At 47.3% G+C, this 15,375-nt stretch overlaps 1 protein-coding gene across 1 annotated transcript in view; it reads right to left on the bottom strand.

The window, feature by feature from the left end:
- Positions 1-15,375, bottom strand: part of CACNA2D4 (calcium voltage-gated channel auxiliary subunit alpha2delta 4) — a 127,118-nt gene that overhangs the window by 75,038 nt on the left and 36,705 nt on the right. The window contains exons 16-20 of the mRNA XM_056117767.1: positions 14,797-14,871; positions 10,023-10,109; positions 9,250-9,321; positions 2,703-2,764; positions 1,836-1,903 (exon numbers count right to left, since the gene is read on the bottom strand). Coding sequence (XP_055973742.1) covers positions 1,836-1,903; positions 2,703-2,764; positions 9,250-9,321; positions 10,023-10,109; positions 14,797-14,871 — 364 coding nt within the window. The remainder of the gene's footprint in view (positions 1-1,835; positions 1,904-2,702; positions 2,765-9,249; positions 9,322-10,022; positions 10,110-14,796; positions 14,872-15,375) is intronic.

Genomic DNA, 15,375 nt, shown 5'->3' with positions numbered 1-15,375 from the left:
TTCTTCTCCCCTCTGAGTAGAAGCTCAATAGATCACGCTTCGTGTGGCTCCTAATTTCTGGAAAATGCTTTTTCCCATCACCTCATGCTCAAATGCCAGACCTTTAAGATCTCTCTCCCAGCAGTGAATACTTTGAAACTGGTCATTTGGGTTTCCCTGGCTTCACTGAACTCAGCTGAGCTCAAGGACAGTTAGAGAGGCGTCCAGAGGGTCTCTGTGTAGATTTTGTGGGATCTAGGAGGTTCAGCATGGCACCTACCCTGACCGCATACAATCCTTAGTATGTGTTTGTTGGTTGAATTAATGAAGGAATAACTGCTCTGCTGAGCAACCACTCGTTACTTCAAACTAAACAGCACTCAATCAAGGGCGAGGGAGCAGCCTGGGGGCACTTGGGTAGTCTTTAGTGAATCCATTTGATTCCATGTTTCCAAGTCTCTGGACCACGGGTTGGTTACACCCCTGAAGTGGGTCAGAGATAGCACCCTCTCTCCACTGTGAGTGCAGCCTGGGAGATTCTGGGGAGAGTAAGAAAGAATAACAAGGGAGAAGGCATGGTGGGTGCCTCTCTGGGGGGTGGGGGTCCATAGACCACGAAGAAGAGAGGTCTCTAACCTCCCTGCACCAGCGGTGGTGGGGCCAACATAAGGTTCCCTGGAAGCACAGAGCAGAGCACCTGCCCTGCCATCTGTCTGGGACAGGGCCCCCATCCCACAAATGCCATCTGGAGCTTGAGGAGTGGCCAGCTTAGCAGAACTGGCGGGGGGGGGGGAGTGAGAGGAGAGCCTCTCAGGGGGACCTCGCACAGGGAAGGCCGGTGACGTTATGCGCAGGGAAAGCAAAGCGAAGCACTTCAGGCCCACTTGGCGCGTCTGGAAGGATACCGCTCCAGAACTTCAGGGGAAGAAGGAAGCAGGAGACCATGTGAGGCCACTGAGGTTATCAGGAGGGAGGTGCAAGGACAGGTAACTAGGCGTGGTAAACTTGTGAACACGACAGCCTGGGTTTCTGGGCTAGGACACAGACTTTGTTCTAAGGTCTTGAGGCAGCTCCAAGCAGACGGAATTCAAAGATGAGCATCTCGGGTTCCCTCCCCCTGTCTTTCCCCTCAAGAGCAGGACTGTGTCCCCGAGCCTGTGACGGGAGACGGTTCAGAAAGAGAGTTCTGGTAGAGCTGGTCAAGTTAAGGCAAGTCCTCTAAGGGGAGCCTAACCAATGTGTCTGCATTCTTATCAGAGGAGAAAACAAGAGATACAAGGGAGAAGCCAGGCAAGGGTGGGGCTCATAAGGGCAGTTCTGCCGCCACGGCCAAGGAGACTGGGGTCCCAGGATCTGAAGGATCATGATGGGGTTGGGGTCCCTCCCTGGCTTGTGGAGGCTATGTGTGGTGTTTCACACAGCAGTTTCAGCGAACTACGACGGATCAGCATGAGAAACACACACCTGTGAGCCGTGACCCCAAAGAACATCCCGACGGGCTGTAGTGATAGCACAGCGGGTACGGCGATTGTCTTGCACGCGGCCGACCTGGTTCGATTCCCAGCATCCCATAGGGTCCCTAAAGCACTGCCAGGAGTGATTTCTGAGTGCAGAGCCAGGAGGAATCCCTGAGCATAGCCGGGTGTGGCCCCCAAAGAAAAACAAACAAACAAAAAAACAAAAACCCCAAAGAGCACCCCTAGAAGCTGACCATGAACCGTTGACATGGAGTAGGCCCTGTTGTGTTTGAGTGGCACAGCCTAAGCTTCCTGGGCACTCAGACAGGTGTCCCTGCTCAGCCTAACCTCCCACAGCATCCCTCCCTCTCTGAATGTCTCTCAGTGCTTGGCACCCACCTTCTTCCACAGACGTGTTCCCCAGGAGGATATACTCTCCATGACCCTGAGACAGCACCACTCCCAAACTGTGGGCAGAGAAGAAGGTCAGTTTGCAAACCGCACCAGTGATCAGGGCCCAGCCCACTCCTGCACCATGAACACAGGTTAGGGGTGGGAGGGATACTGGGGATGGTGGTGGTGGAGAATGGGCACTGGTGGAGGGCTGGGTGTTTGATCATTGTACAATTGAAACCCAAGCACAAAATTTGTAAATCTACAACTGTACCTCATGGTGTTTCACTAACAAAAATTTTTTAAAAAATGTAAATGATGGAGAACGGGCACTGGTGGAGGGATGGGTACTGGATCATTGTATAACTGACACCCAAGCACAAAAATTTGTAAGTCTACAAAAAAGGAAAGCAATTATGTCTCATACTTAGGAAATAAAGAGGGTCTTAATAATGATGAATCTATAAAAAAATAAGGCATGGCTTTACCGCCTCCAAGTAGAGGCTGTCATGTAGTCTTTACAGGACCCAAAGACCTCACTAATATTATTGCCTTCACTTTCCATGAGGAACATAAGGCCTGGGGCAGTTAGGTGAATGGAGGAAGGTCACCAGTGGGGAACCTGGGATTCAAACCAACCCTGGTAGTTTAGTTCCAGAAGCTGCAGTCGAGGTTACACTGGCAATGCAGATTTAGACATCCCCCCTCCCCACTCATTATTTTTAGACCTTCCCTTTTTTGAATCTTTCTCCATAATCACAAAATTGTCAACTAAATACAAGCAAGTATGTCGTTCAGACAGAAAGCTATTCACAATCGTTGGTTTCCAATCCACCCATCCTTTCCTCAGTGCTTACCACATCAACCCCTCACCTGAAAGGTGTGTCACTGATGTCTGTGAAGAAGTAGTCATTGGTGAGGAAAAGAACTCTCTTCTGGAAGAGCAGAAAAGAAACAGGGTTTTCTGGCAAGAAGAGTAGTCAGGACACCTACCTCCTTCCCAAATGCCAGTTTCCTCTCTTCAAGCCACCCAGCTTCCTGTCCTCACCCCCTGCTGGGCCATCCTCATCTGATTTGGTGCCAGCAAGACAGAGTCCTCACCAGGCTCTACAAACTGCATCCCATCGGGGCTAGGTGGACCCAAGGACCGAGGTCTAGACCTGCGCTGCCTACTAGGGTCACCACAAGTCATGTGGCAACCAGCGCTTTGAAAGGCATAGCTGAGGGAGCGAATTATTTGAATTTTACCAAAGGCAAAGTTCAAGTTAACCAGAGTGGCTCAAGGATACTAAGCTGCACAGAGTGGTGTAGACAGCAGCTCTAGGGGTTGTGGAGACTCACGAGAGGGCTGCTAGCTGGTAAGCACATGTTTGCTCTCTTGGAGAGTGGGAGCACTGTTCCCTCCATGTATCCCTTCCCAGCCATGTGGTTCTTTACAACTTCATTTTCTTTCCAAAGCTGCCATTGTTTTGGTTTATGTTGACTTGGAACAGGTGAGAGATCAGGTAGTAGATGGTCTAGGAGTGACCTGGGTTGATAATGAAGCCGGTCTTGGCCACCCTCAAGCTGACTGCTCATTTCCAGACACCTTATTCTCCTCGGTAGATCAGGACGAACAAGACCTTGTCGTGCATGAGGCTGCAGAGATGGTGTGAGTGGTGGGAGAGCGGTAGTGGATGGTGGGGTGCCAGGGATTTGCTCTGGTCTAAGAATTTGGGGGGTGGTTCCTGGAGGCAGACACCTGTCATGGGGAAGGTCACAGGAAGCTGTTGGTTTCGGAGCTATTTGTGAATCTTCACTTTCTCTCTCTCTCTCTCTCTCTGTCTCTGTCTCTCTCTCTCTCTCTCGCTCGCTCGCTCTCTCTCTCTATCTCTCTTTCTCTCTCTCTCGTATATCTATTCCCTTTTGAAATTTGTAGTAAGGTGTTGAAAGAACGCAGAGGGAAAGAGTTGGCAAAAGTTTGTTTCTACAGGAAACTGACTTAGATGGAAGTCGAATGCACAGCTCTGGAGCACCCATCTTGTTCCAGGTGATGTCTCCAACCTTTGGGTCTCATCCTGTTCGTTTCTCCAGGGACCCTCCATGACAGCCACTCCTGGGGAGCCTGGGAGTCTCCTTAAGGCACGGGGGTGCATAAGTTAGTTATGGGCTTGAAAGCTCTGTACTTCAGGGTGTCTTGATTGTGGGAACCAGAGACCATCTTTTTGTTTGTTCGCCTGTTTTGTTTTGGGGCGACAAACAGCATTGCTGAGGATTTACTCCTGGCTCTGTTTCTCAGGGCAGCCATCCCCACCACACTCCTAGTGGGCTCGGAGGACCGGATGGGGTGCCAGGATTGAAACCAGGTCAGCCGTGTGCGAGTCAAACTGTCCTATCGTTCTGGCTCTGGAGGCCATCTTTTTTTAAACTCCTTTTATTTTATAATTGAAGGAAAAGGTGAAGTGCATCAGTCTTAAGTATATAATTCCCTTAGTTGTGATCAGTGTATCAACCACCTCCATCAGGTTATGGAATTTTTATATCCTTGTTTTCTTTTCAGTTGGCACATACACCAGTGAACTCTGTTCTGAGTAATAATCACTACAGACTGAGTAATTATCACTACAGACTGGTTTTTCCTCTTCGTGATATATGTATGTATATATATATGTATATATATAGATGTAGATACATATATATTTCTCAGCATATTTTAAAGAACTGTCTATGCTAGAGCTGGAGCAATAGCACAGTGGTAGGGCCTTGAGTGGCGCAGCCAGCCCTGCTGAGCCGGGTTCGATTCTTGTGCCCCTCTCAAAAAACCCGGCAAGCTACCGAGAGTGTCTCGCCCGCACGGCAATGCATAGCAAGCTCCCTGTGACATATTCGATATGCCAAACACAGTAACAATTGTCACAGTGAAGACGTTACTGGGCCCACTCAAGCAAACCGATGAAGAACGGGAGGACAGTGACAGTCTATGCTACTGGATTTTTAATAGTGTACCAGTCTGGGCTGGGGTGGAGGAATAGATCAGTGATTAAAAAAAAGTGTCTCCCTTCCAAGCCCGAGGCCAAGAGTTTGGTCCCCCGTGTCACCCACAGGACATATTCCTGTTGGCTCTGCTCTCTGGGACATCCAGAGCCACAACAGCATGTGTGATCATCAGAGAACGGATGTGTGCAAGCACCATGGCTGGGAGACAAGTGAGCACTTGTGGCCAGGAATGAGACCCCGAGGGAACATGTGTGGAGCACCGCACACTTCCTCTCCTGCCGTGAATCTGGCAACCAGAATGTGTGTGAGCACTGTAATCAAAGCGTGCAGCTTTGAGAGCATTTGTGCAAGGATAAGCAAGTGGGTGAACGTCAGGGAGCACTGTAGAGAACCATAAGAGCACCACAGCCAAGGTATAACCCCCAGCGAGCACCATGACCCAAGGCATGTGACCCCCCATTCGTGTCGACAGCAATGTCGAGGGGGAGTCTGAGCGGGTGGTACAGAACACAAGCAGGACCCCAGTATGTGGACACCTGCATTGGCTCTCACGTTCCTCTTGCATGTGCTTTTTGGGCTTCCAGCTTGGGGCTGTCATGTGCCAAGCTTAGATATTTTTTGGACCAGTCTTCTTGTGTGGATGCATTTTCATTCCTCCTGGAAAATACCCAGGAATGGGATAGTTGGGCCCATGCTAAATGTATGTTTGTCTGTGGAGAGAGCTATCTGCCAAACATCTCCCCAACATTTATACTCCGTTCTTCCACTAGCCATGTGTGCGTTCAAATTTGCCCGTATTTTTGCCAGAATTTGGTATGACTGTTTAAAATCTTAGTCATTGTAGAGGGTGTGAAATGGAATCTCTTTGTTGTTTTAATTTGCAGTTCCCCGATGACTAAAGATTCGAACATCTCATATGCTTATTGGTCCTGTGTAAACCCTCCTTTGTGAAGTGTCTGCTTGAATCTTTTGGCCAATTTTCAGTGGTTTTTAGTCTTTTTGTTAATGGTTTGTTTGAGTCCTTGTGTATTTTGGGTATAATCTATGCCTTGCTTTTTTCATTTCTTTTTTTGGGTGGCTTGGGAGGGAAGCCGGAGACAATGACGGAGTGAAGCAGATGCTCTGCTGGAGGAACTTGATTTTGTGGCATTATATGCACGCACGGAACCCAGTCATTGATGGCATTGTAATTCACTTTGCCTCAACTAAAAACACATTTTTAGGGGGGGGGGTTAAAATGAGCCTTTTCTAGATGCCTTTCAGTAGATGTGGGGAAATTAACTTGAGAATATTCAACTACTGTGATAAACAGAGAAGCATTTTCCCCTTTACTCTGTTAATCTAAACTGTATTGAACATTCAATGTCTTGGAATAATTCTGTTCTGTGTTATTGTTGCTGTAAGCCTTATGCTTGCATATATCATAAAACTTAAGATGTCAATTTTTTTTGCTTTTAATAGCTGCGTTTTTGAGAGGCGAAAAGAATGAAGTCCTGCGTTAACCCACATAGTTTCCATTTCCAGTGCTGCTCATTTCCTTGTGTAGACCCGAGTTTCTCTCCATCTGTGTTATTTTGTCTTCAGCCAGAAGATCTCCCTGGAGCATCTCTTGTGAGGACGTGATGGGGATACAGAACTCTATTTATCTGAAAATGTCCTCATTTCCTTTCTTTCCTCGTGGATTGATGAGGTCACTAGATATTATTTTAGAAAGAATTGAAAGATAAACATTCGTTGTTTTTCCCTCAGATCAGATTGTTTCCATTTGTCTTGAAATGTCCCTGCCCCACCCTCCTCCCTCCTCATCTGCTGTTAACCTCTAAAACAAAACTTTCTTTTCAGCTGTTCTATGCTTGCATTTTAGAATAGCCACTGGGCTTCTGGGATTTTGGGGTGTGGTTTGGAGGACATACAATAACCCCCGACCCACCCCCCAAAAGCATACGTGGGGAACGAAGTTGTGCTGGGGATCAAACTTGGAACTTGTGTATGCAAAGCATGCCTCAGTCTGCTGAATTATCTCTCGCTCCTAGGTTTGGCTCTTGTATTGGACCACACCAAATCAGCTAAGCTGGAGCTATAGTTCCTAGACTCTCCTTTTGGAATGGAGCCAAATGAAAGTTAGTCAAAAAGAGAAGTTTGCATGGGATTTGTAGAGCAGGAGTGAAGCAGGGTGCAATACACACATTAAGAAGTGAGTTTAGGGGCCAGAGCGATAGTACAGTGGGAAGGGTGTTTGCCTTGCATGTGGCCAACCCGGGTTCAATCCCCAGCATCCCAGAGGGTCCCCTGAGCACCGCCAGGAGTAATTCCTGAATGCAGAGCCAGGAGTAGCCCTTGAGCATTGCCGGGTGTAACCCCCCAAAAAAGCATAAAAAAATTGAGTCCAGATATCAGGCACTGTCATAATTTGCCCTGATATGTTCTGTTATGCTCTTGGGTTAGGACACAGCTAGCTTCGAGACAATCACAACCTCTATTGCACCTCCTTCTTGTGTTTCTTTGAGTCGGCTATGACTTTCAGACTTTCAGAGTTGGTACACCTGTCAGGGCCAACTTACCTGTGGCTCTCCCACTGCTCGGACATCTCTCCTCCTTTTCTTTCTTTTTCTTTTTTTTTTCGCTTTTTGGGTCACACCCGGCAATGCACAGGGGGTTACTCCTGGCTTTGCACTCAGGAATTACTCCTGGTGGTGCTCAGAGGACCATACGGGATGCTGGGAATCAAACCTGGGTCAGCCGCATGCAAGGCAAACGCCCTACCCGCTGTACTATCGCTCCAGCCCCTCCCCTCCTTTTTAACACACCTTGACTGAAAATTCTCCGGTACTCTGAAATGTCGACTACAGCTTTCTGCTCAAATTCTAGTTGATTTCTTTCCAAGCAAACTGGCATGTGCACTTCATGGAGGAAGAGAGACCTAACAATGTTCATGTCACCCGACACCGTTCTCTAGATTCAAGGGTTGAATTCTGTAGCCTTTGTTTCTATCTGCTTTTGGACACTTTCAAGGGTCTATAAATGCTGGTCTTTTAATACTTTGTCCAGAGCAGTGGTGGATCAGTTGCATTAGTGATGCAGCAACAGTAGTGGACAGCAATGGACCTTTCACAAGGATGGACAGAGGTTTAGGAAGCGTCGAGATGGCTTTGAGATGTGCAAAGGAAGAATGAGAAACGTCGAAGCACCAGGAGGAAGGGCGGGAGGGAAGACTACTCCACCCTTTCCCTTATCCTCTGGAATTCCACGGAGAATAGTAGTTCTCAAATTGTTTTAGAGCATGTGCACATGACATTTTTCATCAGAGCAGGAAATGCTCTCCATTATATGTTGTGGCGTGGCCAGACTAAGGCAGAGCTCCTTCAAACACAAGTGCTGGAGTATTTTAGGATTGGGGTGGAGGGGCATGACAGAGCCTTCTGCTTTGGGGGATCAGGAGTGTTGAGACCAGTGTTCTGACACCAGGGATATTACTAAGTCTCCCTTCTCAGCTCAGAGATACTGGTCCCAGTGACAATTGGTCTGTGTGTCTACCCGGAACACCATGACCTGCTTTTCCTCCTTGATGCTTTCTTATCTGGCTTCTATGGAGGTCGTGTTTGTGGAAGATCTTGGGGCTAATCGTTGCAGGCAGATGCCTGTGTTCTTTTAGCTGACGCAGATGGGCAGCAGGAGGAGGTGGGGGTGGCTGTGCGGGAGGAGGTGACATTTGTAAATATGTCAAGGGACAATGCAAATTCAGTGAAAAGGCATCGGAATCTTTTAAACGATGGGAGGAAGGAATCTTTTGTAAATGATGTGCGGGTCTGTGAAGATGTTGGTGGTATCAGGGAGGGTAGAGCGACTTTTCTGTTTCTCAAAGATTGATTCTTGATTTGCTGTGGCTGCAGTGGATGACAATTAGTTGAAGGGAGAACAATTTTCAGATTTCCCCCTCAGTTTCAAAAGAGCTGCTAACAATGTGAAGAATTAACCGTCATACCCCCTCCCCCTTTCTACCATAAATACTGAAGAGGCTGTAAAAGATAGCAGCTGGAGATGTAAGTGACTTAAGCCAACTGCCCTGGTCAGAGCAAGTGTTGACATGCTCAACAGTTTCTCGGCTGGCTGCTTCTCTGATGTACATGTGCTCTACTCTGTAATCAGCCCCTCAGGCTACAACAAGCACTTTATTTATTTATTTTTTCTTTTTTGGGTCATACCCGGAGATGCACTCCTGGTTCTGCACTCAGGAATTACTCCTGGCAGTGCTCGGGGAACCATATGCGATGCTGGAAATCGAACCCAGGTCGTCCGCATGCAAGGCAAATGCCCTCTCCGCTGTGCTATAGCTCCAGCCCTGTACAACAAGCACTTTAAATTCAACTAGGTCCAGTCCCTCATCACCACCCAAACCTTAATTAACTGTGATGCTGTCTCCCTGAGACCATACCCTGTTTCTTACCCCTTGGTCCAACGGAACCTTCACGTCCATAGAGAGAGAACCCGTTTCCCTATTGATCATGGCAGTTCTCAGCTTGGAGAAGAAAGATATTAGTATTAGTGGGGCCGGAGAAGATAGTCCAGTTGGTTAAAGGCTTGTCCTGTATGACCACCCAGATTTAGTCCTTGATACCACATAGGGTTCCCTAAGTACTGCCGGGTGTGATCACTAAACACAGGGCCGGAAGTAATCCCTTAGGTTGGTTGGGTGTGGCGCCAACCTCCCCCAACCCCACAATAGAACAAAACAAAGAAGAAAAACAATACAACAAAGATAACAGTGATAGTCCTTGTTTTGTCTCACATTTGAATGCTAGTGCCCAGATTGGAGATAATGTCTAGAAAAACTTTGTTGTTGCCCTTTTTTTGAGCAGAATATGGAAAGGGTCTATAGACCCAATTCTCAGTTCCATTTACATAAAATTCTACTCATTCACCAAGATAATGCTCTAAGTGGACTGATTCAGGAGGGCACCCAATGTCATTTTCCTGAACCATAATTTCCCCTGGGATAAGGTACTGAAGCCCAAAGCCAGACTCAACATCGCCACAGTGAAGTTCTGTAGTCAATAGACCTGATCTCAGTAATGTTTGCAAGCCAGAAACACATTGCCATGCATTTCGAGTCATGGAGAGATTTGCCCTTCGCAGAAATTCCTCTGCCTTGGAGCGGATCTCAGTGCATTGGCTGTAGAGCTGAGATGCTCCTTTTTCTCCCACTTTCCCCCGACTCACGATTTCACCTCGATCTTCCCACTCTACTTCTGAGAGATCCACGCTGTTGTAGTTTGGTTTGGGGATCAGTTTGTTCCCCTCCTTATACTTGAGAGAGCAGGTCAGAAAGAAAGCAGAAAAATCTGAGGTTAACCTCTCTTACATCTCCTGTAGAAAGTCTTTTGGGTATATGCAGGCAATCAAAGAATCTCAGTGACTCTTCAAGGTTATCTGGGCCTAACTTCCACCCAATGCGGAGCTTCCTTTGACAACCGTTGTAGCCGAGAGTCTTCTGGCCTCTGAGTGAACATCTCCCACAGTATGTGACTCCCTGTTTTTGTGTCAGTTTGTCATAGTTTTGGATGGCTCTAATTGTTAGAAAGTTCTTCCTCACACAGAGCTGAAATCTGTCAGTCTTTGCCTTCCCCCTGGAGCTATGCAGAAAGCTCCTATCTGACAACCCTCGAGATTTTTGAAGACACTTGTCACTTCTGGGACTTCACTGATCCGAGCATTCCCGGTTTTCCCAAGCCTCAGTTTCCTCTGAATATGCACTGCTTGATTAATACCACTCCTTAATCAGCGTGCAAGGCACGAAGCCAAGGTTTCAGATGGGGTCTGGCCAGTGTGGTATGGGATATGACTAAAACCCTGCTGAAACCCTCTTGGCTCTTCTTTTGGGGTGCACCATTCAATGACATCTTCATAAACTTACATTCCAACATTTCCTATTTGGCAAACCAGCCCTGTACGGTTTTTTTTTTTGCTTTTTGGGTGACACCTGGCAATGCACAGGGGTTACTCCTGGCTCATGCACTCAGGAATTACTCAGGGGACCATATGGGATGCTGGGAACTGAACCTGGGTCAGCCACGTGCAAGGCAAATGGGCAAATGCCCTACCCATTGTGCTATCACAGCACCCCTAGCCCTGTACTTCGGATGGGCTTCATCTTGTTAGTTTCTGGGCATTGTTGGAGAAGAATGTTTTCTGAATACTAATCATCTCCCTTAATGTGTTAGCCACACTTTCCAGACTCTCTGAGCATCTGCCTTCTGTGTTTTCATCCTGTTAATAGGATTTTTGATAGGCTGGAGCCCAGGACAGATAGATTCTGCAGTGTTCAATAAAGACCTCCTCCTGGTCTGGAAGAGAGTCATTAATCAGCACTCTCTGAAGGTTATTATCTGGTCCTGACTTGTCTCTCTCTCTCTCTCTCTCTCTCTCTCTCTCTCTCTCTCTTTCTGATACCAAGACAGAGATTGCCTCGTTATCTGTCATTAGACCTTTTCAGATTTATGTTAGTACTCCTTTCAAGGAAAGGAAAGAGGTTTATCATTTGTAAAAGTTAAGAACCAACCAGAGGAACTGCTTTGAGCTGAATGAGGCCTCCATGGTGAGGCTTGGATGATTAAAATTCTCAATCATCAAGCATCTGCCAGGATTTTTTCAAGAAAGCATCCTGCTGTTCCTTGCTTACCGAAGGGGGTCTGCAGTCTGACACCCACACCAGCTTCATTCCCCTTCATTTTCGTTTCACCTCACCAAGTTTGGAGGAAATTGCCATTCTTGGCCATATTGGCACCCAGGAATGCAACACTGTCCTGCCACCTTTTACATTTGAGTTGGATGCCACAGCACACCGTCCTATCCTAATCCTTGAGGATTCCTAAAAATACACCTTGAGGGGCTAGAGCAATGGTACAGCAGGTAGGGCGTTTGCCATGCATGTGGCTGACTCAGGTTCGATTCCCAGCATCCCATATGAGCCCCCCCCCCCCCCCACACACACACACACAGCACTGCCAGAAGTAATTCCTGAGTGCAGAGTCAGGAGTAACCCCTGTGTATCGCTGGGTATGACCCAAAAAGAAAAACAAAACCAAATGCACCTTGACTATGCATATCTTCAAACCATAATTTGACTTGTAATTCTTTGTTACTTCTACTTTGGATATAGAAAGATTTCAGTTCTATTGTATGATTCTGAACTCCTTTTGATTGTTTTGGTGCCACACCTGGCAGTGTTCAGGGCTTACTCTTGGCTCTGTGCTCAGAGATCACTCCTAGGTGGCTCAGGGGACAATACAGGGTGCTGGGGATCAAACCTGCATTGGCTGCATTCAAGGCAAACACCCTGCCCATGATATTATCACTCCAACTCCCTGAATAGCTTTTGATGTATTCCTGGACATACCACCCTTCCACCCTGCCAATTTTTTCTTTTCTTAACTTTCGTTTTTATTTTTGCACTACCTCCAGTGGTGCTCAGGGCTCACTACTGCTTAATACTGTTACACTCAGGGATCACTCGTGGTGAGCTTGGGGGAATATATACAGGGTACAAGGGATCGAAAGCAGGTCAACTGTGTGCAAGGCAAATGATTTACCCACTGTCACTCTGGCCTCTATTTTTCTTTTAGAAACAAACATTTGGGGCTGGAGAGATAGCACAGCGGGGAGGGCGTTTGCCTTGCACACGGCCGACCCGAGTTCTATCCCCAGCATCCCATATGGTCCCCTGAGCACCACCCTGAGTAACTCCTGAGTGCAGAGCCAGGAGTAACCCCTGTGCATCGCCAGGTGTGACCCAAAAAGCCAAAAAATAAAAATAAAAACAAACATTTACCTCCTTCATATCATAAATTGATAATGTTCCCTTACTTCGACCTTGCCATGACCTTTATTATGCACTGTCCTGCCCTATATTGTTCTCAGATGGTCTCATTTGTATAAATCCATTAGTGGACTCTAGTTAGTTCCTCATAAACTATAAATTTCTGTTCTTTTAAACATTGTGTGGTGGCCAGCACCAACAGAGGTGCTGTGTGTAGGGGGGTGCACTGGGCGACCAGGGTGACACTTGAGCCTCTGAGGGGGGGAGGGTACTACTTATGACATATCTCAGCCCCTTCCTACAAACCTCTACTTCTTGCATACTTCAGATCATTGTAAAGTCAGCAAACAGTAGGTTCATGCATAAATTGATTCGTTGAAGTTTTACATTCATCCATATTACATCAGGGTGGATGGGTGGGTTTTTTGACCACTGCCACTTAGTTCTACAAGTCAGGTCTTTATCAACCAACATGTTGATGAAGTAGTGATGATGTCCACAGTGAGTCGCTGTGTGGCTACTGGGATAGGTCCATAAGCACTATGAGTTTATAGGTTTGCCCGGCAGAGTCTGATCAGGAAAGAATCTAGCATGTCCTTGTCTTTCTCTAATCAGACGTCTCATGAGTATGTCCCTGAACCCGTGGCTTGGGTGATCTCTGAGAGCCTGGGCAAGGATCCCCTCCAGTAATTATGGGAAAGGTGATCTTGATATCAGTTGGTCTCAGCATTAACACTCAACTGGTAGAGGGGAAGGTGGTTTCCTCTAGGCCTCAACGGCTCTTTCCACTCTGGCCACAACAACTACACCAAGAGGTCCCAGGAGTGTTCTGATCAGGGGCAGTCGGAGACAGAAAGAATTTTTGCAGACAGAAAGAATTTTTATTGACTGATTGGTTTAATTCACTGAATTGCCATGGATGGCAAAGTTATGTAGTTATCCATGACCAAGTTTCAGACATGCAATGTTGAAGCACTCACCACTTTCGCCTGTGTCCACTTCCCTCCGATACTGTCTCTAGTTTCCCTCCAGAACCCTAGACTGCCACGCTGGCAGACACTTTATTTTTTTTTTTCCTTTCAAGCACTGAAAATTGGCAATACTGTTAGTGAAAGGGTATCAAGCACATCACTTTACCTCCTTTCAACACCAGCTCTCACCCAGAGTTACAATGTATTTATTTATTTATTTATTTTTGCTTTTTGGGTCACACCCGGTGATGCACAGGGTTTACTCCTGGCTCTGCACTCAGGAATTACTCCTGGTGGTGCTCGGGGACCATATGGGATGCTGGAAATCAAACCCGGGTTGGCTGCGTGCAGGCAAACGCCCTACCCCCTTGCTATTGATCCAGCCCTGAGACAGAACTTTTAGACCAAATAACAGCCCTTCCTTTCTTGGCCAATGGTTGGTCAACAGATACATGTGAAAATGCCTCTGACTCCTTCATCAGGAAAGAGGCAGGGGCACTCAGGGATAAACCCCAAGAAAAATTCTGGGAGCCCTGGGATCCGCTGCTCTCAACTTTTAGGGATGGGGGGCTTCCTGTCATTTTTATTGTTTGCTCCACATTCATTGCCCCATCGGTGGACTCCTAAAATTTTCAGGTGCCACAGACTCCAAGCAACAAAGGAGACTGGGTGTTGTTGGCTGCCGGGAGACCGGTGCCCTCCTCTCCTGCTTGCTGAGCTCTTCAGAGCTCAGTTTTCAGGGGCTCACCTTGTTTCTATTCACAAACAACATGAAATGTGACTACAGTTATTTTCTCCTGTAATCCAGTTATGCTCTCCTCAGTGAAGAGCTATTCTAACTGCAGTTATCCCCACAGAGATAAGATCCCAAAGCAATAATAATAATAATAACAACAACAGTAATAAAGATAATAATAAAAATAATTGGGCTGGAGTGATAGCACAGAGGTAGAGCGTTTGCCTTGCGAGGGGCCATTATGGCCAACCCGAGTTCGATTCCTCTGCTCCTCTCAGAGAGCCCGGCAATCTGCCGAGAGTATCTTACCCTCGTGGCAAAGCCTGGCAAGCTACCCATGACGTATTCGATATGCCAAGCACAGTAACAACAAAGTCTCCAATGGAGACATTACTGGGCCCGCTCGAGCAAATCGATGAACAACGGGAAGACAGTGACAGTGACAATAAAAGTAATGATGTCTTTACCTACCAGGGGTCGGAGGTCAGGGTGTGAGAGGATGTAGCCATTGTTGGTGTTCAGAAAGGCATATCCGTGTACTCCAAGCTGCCAGAGACAGGGGTAGTCATGCCTCAGAGCTTCTCTTTGTGTTGGAGTCAGGAAGGAGATAGGTAAAGTTGGCAACTCGTGGGGGTGAAATTTTCAAAGAAGGGATATAGTAGAGCCAGCACCATGCCTCTGGCATCAATGTTGAATTCTGGGCCACATTCGACTACTCACGGCAACCACAACAACAGCCATCCCAGTTTATTCCGGCCACATCTTTGGGGTAGAATCTCATTGCTTCCCCCCGCCACTGCCTGACAGGGAGAGTGGAGTGAGGAGCAGAGTCACCAGGAAGGGAAAACTCGCCGAGGGACAGACAAGTGAGATCTGGTGGTGACAGAGTTCTCTGGGGACAGGAGGGAAGGCTCTTCTCCTCTCTGGACATGGCACTGCTATCTGGAGAGGCTCCTACTTCTGGCGGGACAGGTTCTGGCCGAATGGAGGATAGAAATTCCCTCACTAGTGCCCCTCCAAACAACTAGGTTAAGTATAGTTCATCTGGAA

Source organism: Sorex fumeus, unplaced genomic scaffold (genome assembly GCF_029834395.1).
Source record: "Sorex fumeus unplaced genomic scaffold, SorFum_2.1 ptg000036l, whole genome shotgun sequence".
Lineage (NCBI taxonomy): Eukaryota > Metazoa > Chordata > Mammalia > Eulipotyphla > Soricidae > Sorex > Sorex fumeus.
This window is presented reverse-complemented; position numbering and strand designations above follow the sequence as displayed.